Source organism: Trichechus manatus, unplaced genomic scaffold (genome assembly GCF_000243295.1).
Source record: "Trichechus manatus latirostris isolate Lorelei unplaced genomic scaffold, TriManLat1.0 scaffold00001, whole genome shotgun sequence".
Classification (NCBI taxonomy): Eukaryota; Metazoa; Chordata; class Mammalia; order Sirenia; family Trichechidae; genus Trichechus; species Trichechus manatus.
In genome coordinates this window covers 26,048,217-26,071,720 of record NW_004443937.1, presented here as the reverse complement: position 1 = coordinate 26,071,720, position 23,504 = coordinate 26,048,217, and the positions used below count along the sequence as shown (strand labels likewise).

Below are 23,504 nucleotides of genomic sequence, written 5' to 3'. Positions count from 1 at the left end.
CTTGTCAGCTTTTAATAGTTCTTTGTCATAGAGCATCAGATTTGGCTTCCTCTAGTGAGCTGTTGGGAGCCCTGCTGGCACAGTGGTTAAGAGCTCAGCTGCTAACCAAAGGGTCAGCAGTTTGAATCCACCAGCTGCTCCTTGGAAATCCTCTGGGGCAATTCTGCTCTGTCCTATAGGGTCACTATGAGTTGAAATCGACTCCACGGCAATGGGTTAGTGAGCTATTGATGGTACTTCGCTCTGTGATTAAGTGGCTCAGGACTTGACTGCTAGGCCTGTGGACCAACTATATTTTCCTGTATCCTAGTATAATATAATTTCACATTTGAAATATAAAACAAACAAGCAAACCATGGGTTGACAGTTCTGATAAAATTCTGTTTTATAGGTCGACTCACTTTATATGAATATACTCACAGAAACTAAAAAGATCAGTAGGCCACATATCAATACTTGCAGCTTTGAGTTCCTTTTAGGTAAAATTTTGTTATCTGGAATTTAGTGTATGGAAGTAGAAATTGGAATCAGGTTTCTAATCTGGAAAACCAATGTATAAAATTTTGATTTCCTGTTTACTGTAAAAACGGAAAAGATATTTTTAGGAAATGAAAAATTAGCACTGTGATGCCTTATTCTGAAAGACTGGTAAATGGGTGAAAAATGAATGTAAATTTTCAGAATTTAAATATTTTTCTCCTTCCTGACCATAAAATAGTTCTATATGTACTTCTGCTGCGTTTTTTTTTTTTTAAGTTTCTCACTTTGAGTCTTTCAAATTAAATGACCCTAAATACAACTACCTGTTGATGCTAATTGACAGATGTTAATTTGTAGAAAATACTTTCCATCGTAGCAGAATATTTACTGTGGTTACAGATTTGTAATTAAAAATTTTTTTTGTTTATTTTGATGTTGGAAAGTGAAATTCTTATAACCATGAAAATAAAATCTAAATCAGGTAAGTGACTCCTGGTGATTACTTCTGCTTGGGTCAAGGGATTAATGCTCAGCCACAGCCAGGTGCATGGGCCCTGGTTTTGGGGAGGCATGGGTAATTTGATGGCAACAGGGATACATACAGTTTCCTAGCATATTTCTGACCACCCTCCTGCTTGCTTCTTATGCACACATCGTCTGTCCTCATGCTTTATACTTGTTGGGAATTTGTTACCCTCTTTCATACTGCAGTTGAACAGCCTTCTTAAAATTATTATTATGAAAAATTTCAAGCATTCACAAAAGTTGAGACAATAGTATAATGAATACCCTCTTTCCCCTCCCTCCCATGTACTCATCCAGCTTCAACACTTATTAACGGTTTGCCATTCTAGTTTTATCTTTCCCTCTTTTTTTTTTGTTGTTGTTGAACTATTTTAAAGCCTTCCAGATAAACAATCATTTCATTCTTAAATACTGCAGTTATACCTCCAAGAAATAAAGACTTTTAAAAAAACGTAACCACAATACCAATACCATTATCACACCTAATTAACAGTACATCCTTAATGTTTTTTAGTACCCAGTTGCTGTTCTTTTTTTTTTTTTTTTAATTAGGATCTAAATGAGCATTTGATTACCAGATCTCAAATCTCTGTTAATCTATAATAGTCCCCTCATACTATTGAGATTCTTTTTGAGTAGTGTAAATCAAGCTTAGCTAGATAGAAAAATGGGAATGATGTCACTTAAATGTTTACTGAGTACCTCCTATGTTCTAAGAAGTGTTTTTGGCACTTAAATGTAGCTGTGAACAAAACAGACCAAATCTCTACCCTAAAGGAGCTTTTTTTCTAATGGGAGACAAAATCTCCAGATTGATAAATGCTAAGAATAAAATAAGCTACTGTAAGATAGAATGCTGGGGGATATCAGAGGAAATAGCATTTGAGAAGGAGCCCTGATGGAGGATCTCAGAGGAGATAGCATTTGAGAAGGAGCTCTGATGGCACAATGGTTAAACGCTTGGCTGCTAACTGAAAGGTTGGCAGTTTGAACCCACCCAACAGCTCTGCAGAGAAGACCCGGCTATCTGCCCTTGTAAAGATTACAGCCTAGAAAACCCTATTGGACAGTTCTGTTCTGTCACATGGGGTTGCTATGAATCGGAATTGACTCAACGGCAGCTAACAACAGCATGATTGTTGAGAAGGGATGGTCTGGCAAAGATCTAGGGGGAATAGTATTCCTAAGAAAAAGGAATAGCAGGTGAAAGGGCTCTCAGCCAGAAATGAGCTTGGAACGTTTGAGGGACAGAAAGAAGGCTAGTATGGCTGGAACCTAGGGAATGAGAAGGAAGGAAAGTGGTATGGTCAGGTCACAAAGAGGCTTGTAGGTCGTGGTAAGGAATTAAATTTTTATTCCCATTGCAGTGGTAAGCCTTACCACTAAGGTAAGCAAGTATGTGCATATTCTGATTTATGCTTTTGAAAGATCATCTGGCTGTTACCTAAAAAATTGATTCTAGGGAACAAAAGTAGTGGTAATGAGACATGTTAGGAGCTGAGAGAGATTAGTTGCTTGGACTAATAGCAGAGGAGAAGTGATCATATTTGGGGTATGTTTTAGAAGTTGTCCTTTTGTTGATAGGTTAGACATGGGCTATGAGTGGAGGGAGAAAAATAAAGAATGAGTGAGTGAGTTTTTGGTCTGAGCAGTTGAATAAATGATAGTACTATTTAAAACACTATGTGAAAGACTTGGGGGAAGACTGAATTTGGTGTATGTGTGTGTGGGTGATAATCATTAGTTCTATTTTGACCATGTTATATATTTGAGATAAATGTGAGACATCCAGATGGAGATGTCCATTGAGCAGCTGGATAAATAAGCTCAGAGAGGTTGGGTTTGGAATTATGGAAATCACCAGTGTATAAATGATACTTAAAGTCATGAATCTTGATGAGATCACTTAGGTGGAAAATAGGATAGATGGAGGAGAGAAGACGGCAAAGCAGGGACTGAGTGCTTGGGCACTCCAATGTGTGAAGTAGGAAGAGCCAACAAAGAAGATAAAGGAGGAGTAGCTGATAACAGTAGGAGGAAAAACTGGAGTGTAGTCCATGAAAGCTTAGAAAAGAAAGTATTTCAAGAAGGATGGTTAAAAAAAAAAAAAAGAAGCAACAGCAGTAGAACAGTAGCTATCAATGTATTTAGCGTTCTGAATGGCAGAGTATGAAGACAGTAAAATTGACTTTCGGCTTTAAGATGTTGGTTACTGGTGATCCTTCCCCTCCCCTTTTAGGGTGAGGTAGCTCTGACTAATGAGAGTGAACTAGCAGAGAGGGAAAGACTATAGAGGAGAGGGAATAAATAGGAAAAGGAGGTCCTTGAGAAGGCAGGAGGATAGGAGACTGAATACAAGTGGTGGGATCATCAACTGAGAGTGGTCAGGGAGATGATGGAAAAAGAGGGGAGTGGATTGTGTGAAATAGGCATCTGGGAGAGTAGGAAAGGGAATTGAGTGACATAGCTATAGACAGAGTTAGTAAATGGCAGAGATAGGATTCCTATCTAGGTATCTTCAAAGTCTGATCTTTTGCTGTTTTACTTTTTAACCATAATAAGCAAAGGAATATACTAAAGAATATGTGCTTTGAGAAAGCAGATCAGGAAATTGAGACTAGGTTGAGCCAAAAACAAAAAATTAAAAGGAAAATCTCCTACTTTTTCACCTATGGCAATTATTACTTATTTGTTTTGTACTTATTTGGTATACCTCTATGACATATTACTTCAAGTAAACTGTAAAATTCCTGGTGGGATAGGGACTGTAAACTTGACATCTTGCCTTCACAGACCTAGCAGTACCCTTCAGAGGGGTAGACCTTTAACAAATAATTGTTGAACAAATAGCCTTGCTTGATATGAGAGCTGAGAGTTATAGTTAACAGTCTTGCCTTTGTAAAATATGTCATTGGGCAGTCAGTGTGGTTGGGTGTTATTGAAAGATAGTTTCTGACGTGGTCTTTACATTGGCTTTAAACCGAGCTCACACATGACAGTTGGCTCGGACACCCATTTCCCACTGAAACTCTGGCTTACAGAGGGTTAACTCATTTAGGGGAAAAAATAAAAATAAAAAACCAAACTCGTTGCGGTGGAGTCTATTCCGGCTCATAACGACCCTATGGGACAGAGTAGAACTTCCCAATATGGTTTCCAAGGAGCAGCTGGTGGATTCAAACTGCCAACCTTTTGGTTAGCAACCAAATGCTTAACTGCTGCATCACCAGGGCTCCATTTTGTTTAGAAGGGATTGGCAAATGTGTATGGCTACAGGTCAAGCAGTAAGCTAGGTTGATGTGACCTTTTGTGGTGAAAGTTTTAGTTACGAAGACTTTTTCTCTGATGAATGTTTCCATGTCATTGAAGACCGGAGGCATTTTAAGTTGTCAGTATATGATTTTATAGGTGCTTAAATGTCTAGAAGTCAAAAGATGGATGACTTCAGCCCATTCTTTCTGAATTTTTTTCCCACAACAGAGGTTTTCATGTGTGCTTTCTGGGGATCAGGGCAAAAATTTAAAACCTAAAATGGGAGCGAGATTCCAGTGGTTAGCTAGAGCTGTGAAATTCCACTTCTTTCCTAACGGCGGAGATAATTACTTAGTACTTGAGAAAGCTTCCCTACCAGTATTTCCTCATGACTCTGTCTTACTCGAGGCATGGTGCTGCAAGCACCCTTTCTTCTAAAGTGCTCAGAGTACTTATTACTTGAGTGTAACTGGGCTAGGATTTGTTATAAAGCAGTGTTATGAAATAGTCTTCAGTTTGTCATTGGTGGCTTCCTTTCTTTTGTTATCAACCAATTCTCCTCTCTTGTCTTTGCATTTTCTCTTCTTTATAATACCCTTTGCCCCTGTAATCTTGTATTCCATTATAGAGTGTCCTAGTTTTTATCTAGCTTATTCTCACCAGAGCCTGTTGTTGCTGCCGAGTTGATTCTGATTCATTGCCAGGTTTTTTCTCCTTTGGAGCTCCAACTTTTGGTTAGGAACCAACCTCTTAAACAGGGCTCCTTTGTTAATGGCTATTGTTGTAGTTAGGTGCCGTCGAGTTGATTCTGACTCATAGCGATCCTATATACAACAGAATGAAACACTGCCAGGTCCTGTGCCATCCTCACAATCGTTGTTATGCGTGAACCCATCATTGCAGCTGCTATGTCAGTCCATCTTGTTGGGGGTCTTCCTCTTTTTCACTGACTCTCTAATTTACCAAGCATGATGTCCTTCTCCAGGGACCGGTCCCTTCTGATAACATGTCGATGTCCTTCTCCAGGGACCGGTCCCTTCTGATAACATGTCGAAAGTACATAAGGTGAAGTCTTGCCATCCTTGCTTCCAAGGAGCATTCCAGCTGTTACTTCTTCCAAGACAGATTTGTTCTTTCTTCTGGCAGTCCATGGTATATTCAGTTTTCTTTGCCAACACCATAGTTCAAAGGCATCAATTCTTCTCTGGTCTTCCTTATTTATTGTCCACCTTTCACATGCGTATGAGGTGATTGAAAGTACCATGGCTTGGGTCAAGCGCACCTTAGTCCTCAAAGTGACATGTTTGCTTTTTAACACTTTAAAGAGGTCTTTTGCAGCAGATTTGCCCAGTGGAAATAAATGTCATTTGATTTCTTCACTGCTGCTCCCATGGATGTTGATTGTGGATGGAAGTAGAATGAAGCCCTTGGCAACTATAGTCTTTCCCTGTTTATCATGATGTTGTTTATCTGCCCAGTTGTGAGGATTTTTGTTTTCTTTGTGTTGAGATGCAATCCATACTGAAGGCTGTGGTCTTTGATCTTCATCAGTAAGTGCTTCAAGTCCTCTTCACTTTCAGCAAGCAAGGTTGTGTCATCTGCATATCGTAGGTTGTTAATGAGTCTTCTTCCAAGCCTGATGCTGTTCTTCTTCATATAGTCCAGCTTCTCGGATTATTTGCTCAGCATACAGATTGAATAAGTATGGTGAAAGGATACAACCCTGACACACACCTTTCCTGACTTTAAACCACGCAGCATCCCCTTGTCCTGTTTGAATGATCAGTGCCTGCTAGAGTATTTAGAAAGACTAGAGGTAGGGTTTCTCAAACTGAGGCGTTAGGGTCTCCAAGGGTCCGCATGTTCTAAAGGGTTGGGAATTATGTAAGTCTGAAATTATTTCAAAATTAAAATTATTTTTTAAATTTAAGATAATCAAATGTGAAAAACGTAGAAACAAAAAACAAACAAAAAACTCACATAATTCCCAAATACTCCAGCTTTAAATAGACTAGTTTTAGTTTATTAAATCAGTTTTCTTAAACTGGGATCTGTTCTTGGGTGTCTGAATTTTTTTTCTCCCCTTAAAAGAGGCTCATACATTACTCAAATGTGAGAAACAATGCCTTTAAGTATGTATTGTGTCTCAGAGGTATTTGAGTTTTAGTAAGAAATCCTTAAAGATAAAGTAGGAGTGAATCTTTGAAGTCTTATTAAAATCCTTATTAAGATCAAGACAAAGTCAAATGCTGTTTGAGTTGTGTCTTAGGAAATTCAGTGAATCGAAGACCTGAAGTGGGACCTTCAAGGGCCTCACAGCTTTCTATCTAGGACAGAAATTCTCTCTGTCTCAGGTAAGTTTGCACTCAGGTTCTTCTTAAATATTTCTGGTAACAAGGAAACTTAAGTATCCTGTATGGTGACACATTCCAGTTGTAGATCCTCACATCTAGTTTTTATAAATCAGTAAGAAAGATCAACAGCCTGATAGATAAGTGATTGGCAAAGGACCTGAAAAAACACTTCCCAGAACATGAAAATACCAACGAGTTTAAAACATGGAAAGCTATTATGCTGGTAGAACTATAACTGGAACTACATCTATATATGCTGATATGGAGTGATCTCCAAGACTTTGCGTAGAGAAAAATAAGATGCAGAAAGATATTTTTCCACTGTGTTGTGTCTGTTTTCTCCTTAAAAAGAGTTATATATGCTCATAATACACACTCAAAATTTTTGGAAGACTGTGCAAACTTAATTGCTTGTGAGAAGAGGAGCCTATTTTTGTTGTATATCTCTTTGTATTATAAAAATGAAAAAACTAATTAAAAACATTTTAACTTAAAATGAGCCAAAAAGCTGTCGTTCTGTAACTTCTGTCGACTAGTCACAGTTCTTACTTTTGGAATAGCACAAAATTTATAAGGATAGCTTTCTGATATTTTGAAATCAACCACAATAGTCCTTAAATCTTCTTTTTTCCAGGGTAAATAAAGACACTTCCATTTAACTTTAACCAGTTCCTATGTGACATGATAGCCAGAACAGATTCCAACTTGTTGATATTTATGAATATTCTCAATATGGCCAAATCTCTCTCATAACAGGCCTCCCTTTGAAAGCCTTACTTCTGGTGTCCTACCCTGAGAGATTGATTGGTTGGTTGATTTTAATAGTCATGCCATTCTTTGAGCTTGCTGTGACAAACTCTTCACCAAGTCTTTTTCCACATATGTCGTCACGTTGGCATGGATTAATTTACATTCTTTGAATGCAGTTCTTCAGCAAGCTGCAGATCTGCCTGTTATACTTTTTTTGTGTGACTGCTGTATTCCTCTGTATTCGTGTAGTGACTGCTGTATTCCTCTGTATTCCTGTAGTGACTGCTGTATTCCTCTGTATTCCTGTAGTGACTGCTGTATTCCTCTGATATTTCTTCTCTAGTAGATTATCAAAAGAAAAAAACAACACATCTTGTGTTAAGTGTCTGTTTTCCCACACTTCCTTGTTTTTCATGGCAGGAGGTACAAGGGACTTAATACTCTTGCCATACTCTTCTTCCATCAGCCTTCCTTCAGAAACTCTCTTCTTTGATCAGAGAATCTATCCTGATATTATTTACTTAAATAGGTGTTCTTTTGCTGAAAACATTTGTGGCTGATTCCTGCTAGTAATTGTAGCCTCATAATTTCATTAACCTCTTCAAAAAGGCCTTGGTCCCTTTTTGCTGCAACAGTCTACTCCATGGCCACACCCAGGTCTTGTCATCTCCTGGAATTGTACCCCAACTGTAAAATACTACTCTGACCATAATTTTCAGTTCTTCCACCTTACCCACTTTTTTAACCTCTCTTCTTTCTCGGTTGTTTTAACTTTAGCAGTGCCTTCAGTTCTCTCAATCCTTCTATTCCTCTTGTCCCTCACATCTTAACTCACCAGCTGTTTTCTCTGTTATTTCTTCTGGATAGCTTGCTTAATGCTGTCAACAGAAGTAGAATAACTGTGCTGATGAGCTCCATTATAAGTTGGTAATGTCCAACTTTCGGTGGCAGCATTGAGGATTACAGTCCATATAGTTATCTATCTGCTTCATTTTCTGTTCCCCATACTTGAGTTTTCTTTAAGTCTTTTATCCTGCCTCCCTCCCCCAACTTTCAACTAATGATGTCAGAGAACAACTGAGGCCATAAAGGATATGCTTGCTTTATTTTGAAATTTAGCTGTATCTTCACTTGCCTGTATATCTCTTTCTCGCGATCACCCTCTCCTCCATCTGTTTAATGATTTCGTACTTTTTCTGTGATCTAAACACCTTGTTTGCTCACCAGCTTGGTTTATGGTATAGGGTGAGGTGCTCATACATGCACACAAAATTTTTGGGAGAATGTGCAGTCTCATTCATGTATTGCCATCAGTGCTTTTATGATGAGAAAACTTTGATATTTTCCTCCAGATTTTCTGTTATGTGCTTATATTCCTTTTATTATAAACATCTTATTTTATTATTAAGTTCTGGGAAATGTCATGCCATCTCTGATTTCTGAAATGGACCTTTATTCCCTCCTCCCCCCAAATTACAAATGTGAATGATAGTTACCCTGAATGCTTGGACATTTTCTGGCAACTTCCTGTTCTTCAGAAATTTTAGATGGTGCTAATTTAAATCAAATCTAATATGCCATAGGCTGTAAGGTTACCATTATTTTATGAACCAGTAAGAAAGGAAAAAACTGCCAATTAAATTATGATGCCATTGATAGTACAATGTATCCTGATTTCAGAGGTATTTCAGAGGTATTATATGTGGGGAAAATGTACATCATAGAGTTAGTGCAATACAGTAATTCTAAGATTATATCTGAGATTTGTACTAATTTTGGAATAGAAGAGAGTGTTTAACCTTGGTGCTACTTCAGATCTCACCCACGTATTGGTGACTTTTTCCTTCATCACTTGGTACTGGATGCCGACCACAGGCACTGGTGAGTGAACTGAATTATGATGAAGTCAGGTCTGTATTTGGGGAAAGAGTTTTTGTACATTTGTTTTAAGGGGCATTTAAAATAGTTTGCTGTACTCCATTCTTTGTTTTTTTTCCTTCATACAAAAATTTATACATACATTGTTATGTGACCCTAATTGCTCTCCCCATACTGTGACAACACACTCCTCCTTTCCACCCCTGATTTCCCATGTCCATTCAACCAGCTCCTATAAAATAGTTCGTTGTACTCCATTCTTGCCTCGTAGCCTACAGAGCGACCTGGTTAATATATAAATCTAGCCTAAGTCCCTCTTGTGGCTTCGCTTTCTCCAGGCAGATGGTTTCTCAGTATTCCTTGGTGCACTGGTGTACACCAGACTTTTGGCTTTGATTCTTTACGACACTGTGTGTTTACCTTTGTTTTTTAAAAAAACAAAACAAAAACATGAGCTCAGAGAACCACACACTGTTGTAGAGCAGAATGTATGCCTTGCATTCAGCAAAGGGGTTGTTGAATGGATACCAAAAAAGATTGTTGAATGGATACCAAAAAAGATTGAGAACCACTGATCCATAAGATAAAACATATTTCTCCTCATGAGAAACCTGACTTATTGAACTACTTATAGTTTCCTTATACTTACCGTTATATATTTCATTCTCTGTGCCTTTGCCCACAATCTCCCCGTGAACATACTCTAATCTATTTTAGGAAGGTTTCCTTGATGTACCTAAACTCTCACTAGGCTGAGTTACTTATCTTCCTCTTTGCTGCTACACATTACATATTTTTATCCTTATATTTACTCCATTATGTTGGAATTACTCTTGTAACAAAATTGCATTTTGTAACTTACAGGAAACTGTAAGCTCCTTAAAGGACAGGCACTCTACCTTATTCACCTTTGATCTCCAGCAGCTAGCACAGTACATGGCATTATCTTCAATAAGTGGCCTCGGATGTCACTGAGGCTATGAAGGAGTGGGCAGTCCGTATAGAATAAACCTGTAGCTAGCAGATATCCTAAGATTTAGTAATAAAAACAACAACAAAACAACATTCATTTCAATCAGTACTAAGTATTTATGATTTCTTTTTATTCTTTTGCATGCTTTCTTGGCTGAATGGCAATAGAGAAGAAGAAAATGAGGTAAGTATAATTTAGTTATTCAGTGATTATGGAATTGATCTCCGAATACGTTTTTGAGATTATGTAAAAACTGAAAACATGCAAAGTTTAACTATTATTTTGAATGTGAAATGAAGTAATGTTTTTTGCTTAATATTGTTTTTGGGTCTACAGTAATTTATTCCAGTGAGGGATGTTGTGTGATCTCAAGAAAATGGTTTTTAAACTTCGAGCTTCAAGAGCTTTAAGGAAGGTAGAGGAAGCTGGAAACTCTAGGGACAGCTTTTACCTGTTTTTATTTATTGAGCTTCCATGTAAGAGTTAATTTGAAAGGTGGACTCTGTTTCTTAAAGTATTTGAGAACTACTATTCTAAGATAATATATGTGAAAGCATTTACTTTCCTTCTTGAATGGCTACTGTGTAATTTTGAAAACTGATTGTAGATTTCATCAGGTTGGAGGGGAAAACTTCTCTTAAACAGCCAAAGAACATCAATTAGAAAATCTTGCAGATTGCAAGTGTATCATCTTAAATTTAGACTTGAATTTGTTGCTGTAGATTTTTCTGATGTTTTCTCTACACCTGGGCTGTACTTTTAACTTCTAAAGCCTTCGGTGGTTTGGCATATAATGGAGGGAGTAGTTTTTTTTCTTAGATATATACTTTGTAAGTGTTGTTTATATAGTAGTGTCAGACTATAAATTAGCAGTGCCTGAGTCTGTGGGGTCTAGGCAAAAATAACAGCAGTGTGCCAGGGAAGAATACTTTCCAGGAAGGCAGATGGTCTGGTCCTCATTTGGTTACCTCATCTGTAAAATGGATGAGGTGAGAAGCTGCTCTATACCGCGGTTTCCCAAACCTGGGAAGTCCATCAGTATTGCCTTGGGTGCTTGTTTACAAAATAAAAATCTTTCTTGCCTCACTCTTAGACCTATTGATTCCCTGGGGTGTGGATCGCAAATCTGTATTTTTACCAATCACCCAAGTAATTCTATGTGATGCGAGGAAAACAGTGGTTTTGATGACTTCAGGTGTGTTTTTTTCTCCAGACAGAGCACAAGAATAAACTTTTCAGTACTGTGATGTTACCTATTGCCCTCTCTGCACATATCCTTTTGTTTGTATCATAAAATGCACATCAGTGTTTTTATTTTTATTAAAAATTCTATCTGGAAAACAGTTATAAAACTGGATAAATTTTTTTTATGTGCGAAATAAGAATGGAAAATTACTAGTACTATTGAAGTGGAGGGTGAGTACTTAGGGTTTTTTAATACTGTTTTCTATAATTTTGAGTGTATTCAAAAACTTTGTATAATAAGGAATTAAAAAAAGATTCTTATGCAGCTTAGTAGAATTCATACATTTGTCATACATTTCTCATTTCCCTAACTGATAAACATTTTAAACTGTGATGCCAGCCATTTGAAAGTAACTGTTTGCTGTAGTATTAACTGCTTGTTTTGTTCATTTATAGGCAAAGATTGAAAATGTGCAGAAAACAGGTTTCATCAAAGGACCAATTTTCAAAGGTGTTGCTTCTAGTCGATTTTTGCCCAAAGGCACCAAGACAAAAGTTAATTTGGAGGAACAGGGACGACAGAAGGTGTCATTCAGCTTCAGCCTTACAAAGAAAACTTTACAGAATAGATTTCTGACTGCACTTGGAAATGAAAAGCAAAATGATACTCCAAACTCCCCGGCTATACCTCTTCAAGCAGATTCGACCCCTAAAATTAAAGTGGACATTGGAGATACTTTATCTACTACAGAAGAATCTTCCCTACCAAAATCAAGGGTGGAATTGGGAAAAATTCATTTCAAAAAACATCTACTTCACGTAACATCCAGGCCACTGCTGGCTGCTACCACAGCAGTAACATCTCCACCTCCTCCCACAGTACCATTACCAGCAGTTATAGCAGAATCGACAACTGTCGACTCACCACCCCCATCTCCACCTCCACCACCTCCACCTCCCCAAGCCACAACACCCTCACCACCAGCGCCAGTAACAGAGCCAGTGGCCTTGCCACATGCACCAGTAACAGTTCTGATGACAGCACCAGTGCCCTCACCAGTAGATGTAACAGTTAGAGCCCTGAAAGAACCACCAGTTTCAGTTGTATCAGAATCTTTAGAAGTGGACACTAAGCAGGACGCTGTATCTAATAGTTCAGAAGAACACATAACTCAAAATTTGAATGAGCAAGCAAATATTCCCTCACAAAAAGGAGATTCCCATATTGGGAAGGAAGAAGAAATTCCAGATAGTTCTAGAAGTAGTCTAGGCTCTAAGAAAACAGGTTCTAAGAAGAAATCTTTACAGTCTGAGGGCACCTTTCTTGGTTCAGAATCTGATGAAGATTCTGTACGGACTTCCTCAAGTCAGAGGTCACATGATTTAAAATTTTCAGCAAGCGTTGAAAAGGAAAGAGATGCAAAAAAGAGCTTAGCACCTTTGAAAAGTGAGGATTTAGGGAAATCTTCACGATCTAAAACAGAGAGAGATGATAAATATTTTAGCTACTCAAAACTTGAAAGAGATACTCGGTATATATCTTCCCGATGTAGATCAGACAGAGAGCGAAGGCGGAGCAGGTCTCGTTCTAGATCTGACAGAAGCTCTAGAACTAGTTTATCCTATTCTCGATCAGAACGATCCCATTATTACGATTCTGATCGTCGCTACCATAGGAACTCCCCTTATCGAGAGAGGACACGCTATTCTCGGCCATATACAGAGAACAGGGCAAGAGAGAGTTCTGACTCAGAAGATGAGTATAAGAGGACATACTCAAGGCGTACCTCATCTCATTCCTCCTCTTACAGAGACCTAAGGACATCATCATCCTATTCTAAATCTGATCGGGACTGCAAAACTGAGTCCTCGTACATAGAGACAGAGAAAAGAGGAAAATATTCTTCAAAACTAGAGAGAGAATCCAAAAGGACTTCAGAAAATGAAGTTTTGAAAAGGTGTTGTTCTCCCTCTAATGATGTGGGATTCCGACGGGGGTCATCATATTCTAAGCATGATAACAGTGCTTCTCGTTATAAAGTTACCCCTTCAAAACCTATACCCAAGTCTGATAAATTTAAAAATTCTTTCTGTTGTACAGAATTAAATGAGGGAATCAAACAATCTCATTCTTTTAGTTTACAGACTCCTTGTTCAAAAGGTAGTGAATTAAGAATGATTAATAAAATTCCTGAAAGAGAAAAGACCGGGTCTCCATCACCATCAAATCAGTTAAAGGATTCACCTACTTTTAAAAAGCTAGATGAATCACTTATTTTTAAGTCTGAATTTATAGGACATGATAGCCATGATAGTATTAAGGAATTAGACTCTTTGTCTAAAGGGAAGTATGATCAATTAAGAACTTATCATCCCATAGAACTAAATATAAATGGATCTCCTGGAGCAGAATCTGATTTGGCAACATTTTGCACTTCTAAAACTGAGACTCTTTTAATGTCTTCTGATGATAGTGTGACTGGATCAGAGGTATCCCCTTTGATCAAAGCATGCATGCTTTCATCAAATGGATTTCAGAATATTAGTAGATGTAAAGAAAAAGACTTGGATGCTACTTGCATGCAGCATAGTAAGTCAGAAAGCCCATTTAGAGAAACAGAACCTCCAGTGTCACCACACCAAGATAAACTCGTGACATTGCCAGTTATGGTGATAGATTATTCCAAAACAGTAGTTAGAGAGCCAGTTGATAAGAGAGTTTCTTGCTGCAAAACCAAAGATTCAGATGTATACTATACTTCAAATGACAGCAACCCTTCTTTGTGTCATTCTGAAGCTGAAAATATTGAGCCTTCAGTTACGAAGATTTCTTCCAATAGCTTTATGAATGTTCATTTGGAGTCAAAAACAGTTATATGTGATAATAGAAATCTGACAGATCAGAACTCAAAGTTTGGATGTGAAGAATATAAGCAGAGCGTTGGTAGCACTAGTTCAACTTCTGTTAATCATTTTGATGATTTATGCCAACCTGTAGGGAGTTCCAGTATTGCCTCATCTCTTCAGAGTCTTCCACCAGAAATAAAAGCAGACAGTTTAACTCACTTGCGGTGTGCAGAGAACACATCTCCAGTTTTGGATGCTGTGCTGATGAGTAAAACAAGCACAGAGTTTTTAAAACACACAGGGGAAGAAACAATAGTAGAAGTGGGTAGTGGCCTTCCTGATTCAAGAAGGGGATTTTCTTCCTGGGAAAACAGGCATAATAATGGGCTGTCTGAGAAGTGTTTGCAAGAGACTCAAGAAGAAGGAAATTCCAGGTTACCTGATAGAAGAAGAAGATCAGAAATCTCTTTAGATGAAGGAGGAAGAAGACATGTGCGTACTTCTGATGATTCAGAAGTTGTATTTTCTTCTTGTGATTTGAATTTAACCATGGAAGACAGTGATGGTGTAACTTACACCGTAAAATGTGACAGTAGTGGCCACGCCTCAGAAATTGTGTCTACTATCCATGAAGATTATTCTGGATCTTCTGAAAGTTCAAGTGATGAAAGTGATTCAGAAGATACAGATTCTGATGATAGCAGTATTCCAAGAAACCGTCTCCAGTCTGTTGTGGTTGTGCCAAAGAATTCTACTTTGCCTATGGAAGAAACAAGTCCTTGTTCTTCTCGGAGCAGTCAGAGTTACAGACACTGTTCCGACCACTGGGAAGATGAGAGATTGGAGTCAAGAAGACATGCATATGAGGAAAAATTTGAAGTTATGGCAAATAAAACCTGTCCTCAAACTGAGAAGTTCTTTCTTCATAAAGGAGCAGAGAAGAACCCAGAAATCTCTTTTACACAGTCCAGCAGAAAACAAGTGGATAACCACCTGCCTGAAATTGTTCATCCTCAGAGTGATGGGGTTGATAGTACAAGTCATACAGATGTGAAATCTGACCCTCTGGGTCATCCAAATTCAGAGGAAATAGTAAAAGTCAAAATAGCTTCTAGGCAACAAGAACTGCCAGTTTATTCTTCTGATGATTTTGAAGATGTTCCAAGTAAGTCTCGGCAACAGACTACTTTCCCTCACAGGCCAGATAGTAGGCTGGGGAAAATGGAGTTGAGTTTTTCTTCCTCTTGTGAGATCTCTCTAGTTGATGGCTTTCACTCATCAGAAGAGCTCAGAAACTTAGGGTGGGACTTCTCTCAAGCAGAAAAGCCTACTACCACATATCAGCAACCTGACAGCAGCTATGGAGCTTGTGATGGACACAAGTATCAGCAAAGTGCAGAACAGTATGGTGGGACACATAGTTACTGGCAAGGTAATGGCTACTGGGATCCAAGATCAGCAGGTAGACCTCCTGGAACTGGAGTTGTGTATGACCGAATTCAAGGGCAAGTACCAGATTCCCTAACAGATGACCGTGAAGAGGAGGAGAATTGGGATCAATGTGGTGGATCCCACTTTTCAAGCCAATCAAATAAATTTCTTCTGTCCATTCAGCAGAAGGACAGGGGATCAGTGCAAGCACCTGAAATAAGCAGCAATTCCATTAAGGACTGTTTAGCTGTAAATGAGAAGAAAGATCTTACAAAAAACTTAGAGAAAAATGACATGAAAGATAGAGGACCTCTTAAAAAAAGGAGGCAGGAATTGGAGAGTGATTCTGAAAGTGATGGTGAGCTTCAGGACAGAAAGAAAGTTAGAGTAGAGGTAGCGCAGGGAGAGACAGCAGCAACCCCAGGCTCTGCACTAGTTGGACCTTCCTGTGTCATGGATGACTTCAGGGACCCTCAGCGATGGAAGGAGTGTGCCAAGCAGGGGAAGATGCCTTGTTACTTTGATCTTATTGAAGAAAATGTTTATTTAACAGAAAGGTAAGCCTAATTAATACTTGTTTGACAACTTTTAACCTTTTTTTGTTAAAAATATATAGCTTTTAAACAGTTCAGACTGCATGAACCTAACCATATGAAGTACAGTTGTGTGATAAAATATAAATTAAAAACCTAAAAAATAGATATTATTTAGATTTGATAGCAGGGATTCCCTTCTCCAGTCTCCCCCCCGCCAAACGGGATGTCTATTTATTTATTTTTTTTATGTCTCATTACATCTTTTGGTTCTAAAAGTATAATTTAAGCCAGTCTAATTTTTCTCTAATTCCTTTTACATGTGGAAGTGTGACAGATAATGAAACAAAACCCCAACAAAATAGTCTACTCTTAGAGAAGACAAAGGTGGTTATGTTGGATTTTCCCTCATACTTTTCAAAACTGTGCAGAATGAAGAATCTGTAGGTACTTTATAAAGCAGAAACTAGACTAGAATATCGTTTTCTTATGTCAGTCTTTTAGTCTATTGCTAGTAGATTAAATTTGGCAATAGCATAACAAATATGTTAGAAATAAAATGGTAAAATGGTTTGTCACAAATCCCTAACACAAAACAAGATGTAATGAGGTTAGGAGTAATGAAACATTCATTTAGAATAGAGCTTCTCAATATGCTTTAACTTTCACCCCTCCTTGATCATCTTACATTCCTAATAAAAATATATGTTGAATGTGCTTCTCTTTTTTTTAACCTATGTTCTCCTACTTACCTATCTCCACCTTTCTGAAAATTTCCCCCCAGTTGTGAATCAGTCTAGCCATCATCTCTTTAAGCATTCAAAAACTTATTAAATAAAGAAATCTGCTGCTGTGGATAAGGTAAAAGACTTTGTTTTAAATAATTAGGTTCCGCAAATGTTTATCCTTTAAAAAATAATTTTTTTTTTTAATGATGGTAGAGAGCCTTTTACATTTACATCTTGTTGTGAATTAGGTTTAAATTCAAAATATTGAATACTTCAAGTAATACACTTCAGGAATTGTGTGAATAGACTGATGGAATTTAAAGGGTCTTAGTAAAAGAATGTAAATAGAATTAATCAGGTGAACCCTCTGGGCTTTATTCCGCAATGAGATTAAGATACATATAAGACTGTGTGCACATAGATTTGGTTGGCGGGGTCATTGGAAGGCCTTTCTGGGGTGGGAAGCATTAATATATATTCAACATTTTTGACTCTGTGTTATGTGCTAGGCATTGAGGAGCCAACAAGAAGACAAATTATTGTAAATAGTATGAATGAAAATTATTTTCTTATGTCTAGTGAAAATAGGCCTGCCTGCAATAATCTGTGCCCTATAGTCCTGATCTGTCCTTCTGGAGCAATACAAAATAAAGCTGCTGCTGATTCTTCAAAGTTAAAGTTCTTTAAGTACTTGTAAATAGGTATTTTTTGTTTACCTGTAGTCATCTTTCTTCAGACTGAGTGTATCCATATACTCATTAATGAATGTGTATCTAGATGAGTCACTCTTTTTACCCAAACTTAGTTGAAACTATCACCAAACACTTTAGATACTTTATAAAACTAGGACTAATATAAAACATATGTCGAAGATTAAAGCAGATTAGAGTTAGAAGATTAAGTTGGCCACTTAGAGCAGCTGTCTTCTTCTTCACTGTCTGATAGTTGAAGAGTGAGTCCTAATTCCCTGATCTTCTTAAGAAGGAGAGCTGAGTCTACCATCCTTGACTTTTTTGGGGAGTGGGGGACACAGGTCAAAAAATAGAGTTCAATAAAAAAGACCAATAAATAATCACATTTTCATTCTTTCTTTGCAAATTAACCTATAGGTTTTTGTGAACCCAGTCAAATTTGAACAGTTTTCCTCCTCTCCCAAAGTCAGTTTGTCTGCATTGGGAAAGTTTAGCCCTCTGAAACCTTACCTGATTGTTCTGTAATTACCTGTTTTTTTCCTTTAATTATTCAGTTTTAAACAAGGTTTATACAAATGTGATGTTACTGAAAGATTCTCTAAAAGATTTGATTAAAAGAGTTAATACTCGTAATTCAGGACTCTTACTTTTTTTAAGCACCTCCTTCTTTTCCTCAACCTTATACTGCAGTTGTTATTTGTTCATTCTAGAGGACTGATTCTGAAATGTAACTTTCATTACCAGCTATGTCACTATTTGAAACTCATGAGTTTTCCTCTTTACTCCTGAGCCCAGTGTGACTACTAACACCTGAAATTGCTCAGAATCCAAGGCTTAATTGACATGGCCTAGGAAAGAAGAGCTGCATACCAAAATGATAGTCTTGAGCTCATCATCTTCCACCTGCCAGGGCTTAGGGTGCCTCTCTCATCTTTTTGCAATACAATTCTTAGTGTTTTCAGTCTCACAAATGCTAGTGATTAGATATTTTCTTCCTTTTGAATGGTTGACTTATAAGAATCATTATGAAACTGATAGGATTTAGTGTATATTTGATGATATATATGTTCCACAATGACCAGGAGATTTGTTTAACCAGTTTTTATAAAATTTTAAACCCAATAGAAAGAAGAATAAATCCCATCGGGATATTAAGCGAATGCAGTGTGAGTGTACGCCTCTTTCTAAAGAAGAAAGAGCTCAAGGTGAAATAGCATGCGGGGAAGATTGTCTTAATCGTCTCCTTATGATTGAATGGTAAGTAAATTAGAATGTTTTGCTTTGCTGAATCCTTTATTAAATTTTCTTTAAATGTAAAAAGAATTACTAATGAAGAGGAAAACAACCTTTCTCCTGCCTATGAATGAGGATATTATAAACAATGACGTTTCCAGATGGATATTAGGAAACAGGTGTTTATAAGGATGCATATTTCCCTTGCGTTGTGGTTATACAGTAAAACCATTGAAAATGGGGACCTGTGTAAGGTGGAAACCTGTCAGAGAAGGAAAACGCAAATATTTTCCACTAGTAGAGAGTGGTAGAAAAGTGGTAAGACTGCTCCCTGCTGCACCCTGTCAAAGGTGGAAAACTTGCAAGGAATAAAACAAGGCAGTTCTGTTACTGATGCTAACTTAGTAATTCTTATCCAGTCTTCTTTTTTTGTTTTGTAATGTTTATGTCCTGGAAGGTAAATGTTGGTAATTTTTTAGCTTTCATCATAAAATGGGATAAACTGTAACATTTCAAAAAGGCATAAAGTGAAATGTCTTCCTCTCCTAAGCCTCAATCCCTCTATTTGTAGTATCTTTCCAGAAAAATTTTAATGCATTTACCAACATAAATATTTTCTATTTTAATGTATAGAAATACAATCTTACTATTTATACTTTTTTCAAACTTTGCTTCCCTCCCTCCCTCTGCTTAATTAAATATTTCAGAGACTGTGCAGAGCTACACATACAGACCTGCCTAAACCTTTCCCTTGGCTTGCATTATGTGTTCTATTCATAGTTAGAATATAATTATTGAATTAATCTTCTGTTGATAGACATTTGCTTTCTTATTTTTTTATTATAAACGGTAAACATCTTTACATTAAAAAATGTTTGATAAATTTTATTACCAGTCTGTTGAAAAATTGTATCTTCTTTTTGATACGAAAGAGTATTAAGATGATTTATAGTGTAAGTACCTTATTTTTAATGTTAAGATGTTTTCTTTCAAAGCTCAGCTATTGTTTATGCTCATGTTATAGTGTTGCAAAAATAAAATACGTACACCTTGAATAAATAAAAGAGAGAAAGCATTGTTGGTATTCCTATATCCAAACTAAAAGTAGAGATGACAGTATACATGTGAGAAGAGGAAACATAGGATTAGCACTGTTCTCCTAACTTAATATTGCTGCCCCTCGTCTCTGTATTCCTCTGAGTTTTCTTGTTAACCTTGCTTAAACAAATATGAAGTAGAGAATTTCTTTCTTCATGTTATTCTCACCTTAAAACTTTTAATAGTTCTCTGTTGTCCTTGTGATTAGGTTAAAAATTAGCTTGGTATTCAGAACCCTTCATAGTATATTGTAGTGAATTAAGTAGTGAATTACTTAGTATGGCTCTTCTAGCCATAGTTGTGACTCTCACATAATGATTGGGTGGGACTATGCAAATATGGTGTTAGTGGCGCAGCAGGGGGTTTGGACAGCCTGCTAAGAATGCACATGAGGTGCACGGAACCCTGCAGGGGTGGGACCATGTAAATAAGGTGTATGGAACCATAACAAGGGGATCGGTCAGTTTTGCCATTGTACTAGGCTTCAAAGAAAGCCAATCTCAGAGCAGAGGGGGACCTAACGACCACCAAGCAGAAGAGATGGGAGTGGAGTGCATCCTTTGGACCTGGGATCCCTGCGCCAAGAACCTCCTAGACCCAGGAGACAGAGAGAGCTGGAACACTGGAGACAGTGCGAGAGAGTAAGCAGCAGAGGCAGCAGACCCAGGAGACCGATGGGAGACTGCGCAGTGCTGTGTGGTGGGCTCACTGACCTTTGAAGCGAGAATGCTGAGTACCTTTGGGTTGATGCTTACTGGTGGAATGGGGTGCACCTGGGCACTTACTGACAAAGCTAAACAGCTTTGTAACACTTGCCTGAGGAGGGCAGAGGCCAGGCCCCTGCCCAGGGCCAGGGAGAGGCACAGTTGAGAAGAGGCTGTCCTGAAGAACTGTATCTTGAGTCATTTCTGATCCTGAATTGTAACTTCTTACTTCCCTAATAAACCCCATTGCAACAAATTGCAGCAGAGAAGTACAGAGTGCTGTGGAAGAATTGATAGGTTGGAGAGAAGAGGCATATCTGGCCTCATAGGAATCAGCCTTGGGCTGTTGATCTTGATTCTCCTTCCTCCTTGTGAAATTAGAGGAGATTTTTACACTGCCTTTCCATCCTCCAGCAACCCATCTTTCTTACCAGTTATCCTTAGCAGTGTTGTTCCTCTTTCACCAGTAAACTTTGTTTCCTATTTTGCACACAGACCCCTCTTTATCCATATCCTGTGTATCATTAGAGATTCCACTTTAACCTGCTACCTCCTGAAAACTTTCCCCGACTACCTCATTCTCAAGTGAATCTTCTGTCCTTTGAGCCTCTATAAAAATTTTTTTTAGTGCTTGTTTGGTAATAACATAATCATATATTGGAAATGATTGTGTAATTTTCATTGTAGCCTAAATTAATACTAAAAGGTTTTGTATCTGCCAGCTTTGGAACATTAAGAATTCAGTCAGTGTTTGATTTTATTATTTTTACTGTAGGGTCCATGAGAGAAGACCCTTGCCACTTTATATTGCATTTACTCTGAATAAGGATATGTTTGATAATGACTTTGGTTTCTTCCAAATGAAGGTCTAATAGCTGCATCCAAAAGACCCAATTAATGGTGCTTAGAGTGGAATGGGAGCCCTGGTGGTGCAGTGGTTAAGAGCTTGGCTGCTAACCAATAGGTCAGCAGTTTTAATCCACCAGCCGCTCCTTGGAAACCCTGTGGAGCAGGTCTACTCTGTCCTATAGGGTCGCTAGGAGTCAGAATCAACTCAATAGCACCGGGTTTTGGAATGGAATGTAAGGGAAGGTGCAGGGGTAGAAAATAACTAAGCTCTGCAGAGTTGTCAGAGTACTACTAGCTTACATGCAGCCTAGAATGTATCCCAGACACCCAGGCAGTAGGAGACAACCCTTCCATTTTTGTGATGACCAGATGACAAGGCTGTGTTGTGGGTATGATCTCTTGAATTAACAATGTTGACACTCAGTTCTGAGGATTCCCATCATGACTGAAAGAATTAAATTGAGGAAGACTCATTTGGGGGTCAGCCATACATATGCTGGTCATACCATAAGATATAGATACATGTAGTTATATAGCACATTTTAAGAAAGATGGTTTTGGTTCTTTTGCTGCTTTGAAGAGTTAAATTCCACTTATTTCTCATTTCAGTTCTTCTCGGTGTCCAAATGGGGATTATTGTTCCAATAGACGGTTTCAGAGAAAACAGCATGCAGATGTGGAAGTCATACTCACAGAAAAGAAAGGCTGGGGCTTGAGAGCAGCCAGAGATCTACCTTCGTAAGTTGTTTATTTCAGTCACCTTCATTTCATCTCTGTGTCATTGAACTTGGTTAGATACTTTCTAGGAAAACAATTTCTCTGTTACACTGAGTTTTAATAATGCTTATTATGCAAAATCAGCATTTCATAGCCAGATTTAAAAAAAAAGATAAATTTATACTTTTTTAGGAAATTAAAAAAATTAAAAAAGCCTCTTCTGTGTGTGTGTGTGTCTGTGTGTGTCTGTGTGTGTGTGTGTGTGTGTCTGTGTGTGTCTGTGTGTGTCTGTGTGTCTGTGTGTCTGTGTCTGTGTCTGAGTCTGATAGTTATATATCCTTTGATTCTAAGGAATTAGTAAGTGTTTGTTGTAGACCCCAGAATTCCTGTGAAGCTATATAGGTAAGAGAGTCAGGACAGAATCTATTAGTCTACATAAAAACTGAGTTGGCGTTAAAGTAGAAAACAGTAGTTGAGGTAGAGAATTAAAGAATACTTCATAGACACTCAGTAAAAATGTGTTGAATGAATAAATGTTGCCCTCCACCTAACTCATGTAACTTTTCATCTGGAATGCAGCGTAACATTGACTTTATTTTCTACCATATTCAATATATCCCTAAAACCCTTTAATTTTCTTATGTGCTGTATTTTTACACAAATAACACGTACGTTATACGTTTTTGCGTACCATGCAAACCCCCACACTTTATTTTCATAAGCACCCTGTACCAGTTTTTTTTTTTTTTTTTAACCTGTTGCTGACTTCCATTTCAATTGTTTTTTTTCTGTCCAGTGAATTTAACGTTAAGTCTTTGTCTTGGTGCCTGTTGATGCACGGAGGTTTGATTCCCAGCAGCGGACCCTCACCAGCCTACCTTCGAGTTTCTAAAGCAGCCCCTCTCCCAGCAGGATTCCTTCCTTGCTGTGCAAACCACTTTCTCCAATGCAGAAAGAAACCACTTTTTCCACCCTGAAATAGCCCTCGCCAAGGTGGCCGGCCCCAGGAAGTCTGCAGGTCTGCGTACCCCGGGCCGGAACGGCCAGTAAGGCTGGCAAGTGGCAAGGATAGCACGCCATAGCCGTGCACATTCCAGCCCGCCATGCTTGGACCGTTTGACTCTCCCTTTCACGCAGACATCTTGGGGTGGGCATGAGAGCCACAGGCACAGAGGGGTTGCGCATCTCTTGCTGGGACGAGACCTGGTGCACGCGGGGAACGGCCCTTGCCAGCCATGGGACCAGCCTGTGCTTAAGCTATGACAGCCCCATGCT

General features: G+C 38.2%; 1 protein-coding gene across 10 annotated transcripts in view; it reads left to right on the top strand.

The window, feature by feature from the left end:
• The window catches only part of SETD2 (SET domain containing 2, histone lysine methyltransferase), a 141,756-nt gene that overhangs the window by 17,980 nt on the left and 100,272 nt on the right, over positions 1-23,504 (top strand). For all 10 annotated transcript variants that reach the window (XR_002823134.1, XR_002823135.1, XR_002823133.1 and 7 more), the window contains exons 2-5: positions 10,380-10,395; positions 11,854-16,232; positions 18,754-18,885; positions 22,122-22,250. Coding sequence is in view for 6 of the 10 variants with exons in the window: in XM_004368467.2 (XP_004368524.1) it covers positions 10,380-10,395; positions 11,854-16,232; positions 18,754-18,885; positions 22,122-22,250 (4,656 nt within the window). In the remaining 4 variants the exon portion in view is untranslated. The remainder of the gene's footprint in view (positions 1-10,379; positions 10,396-11,853; positions 16,233-18,753; positions 18,886-22,121; positions 22,251-23,504) is intronic.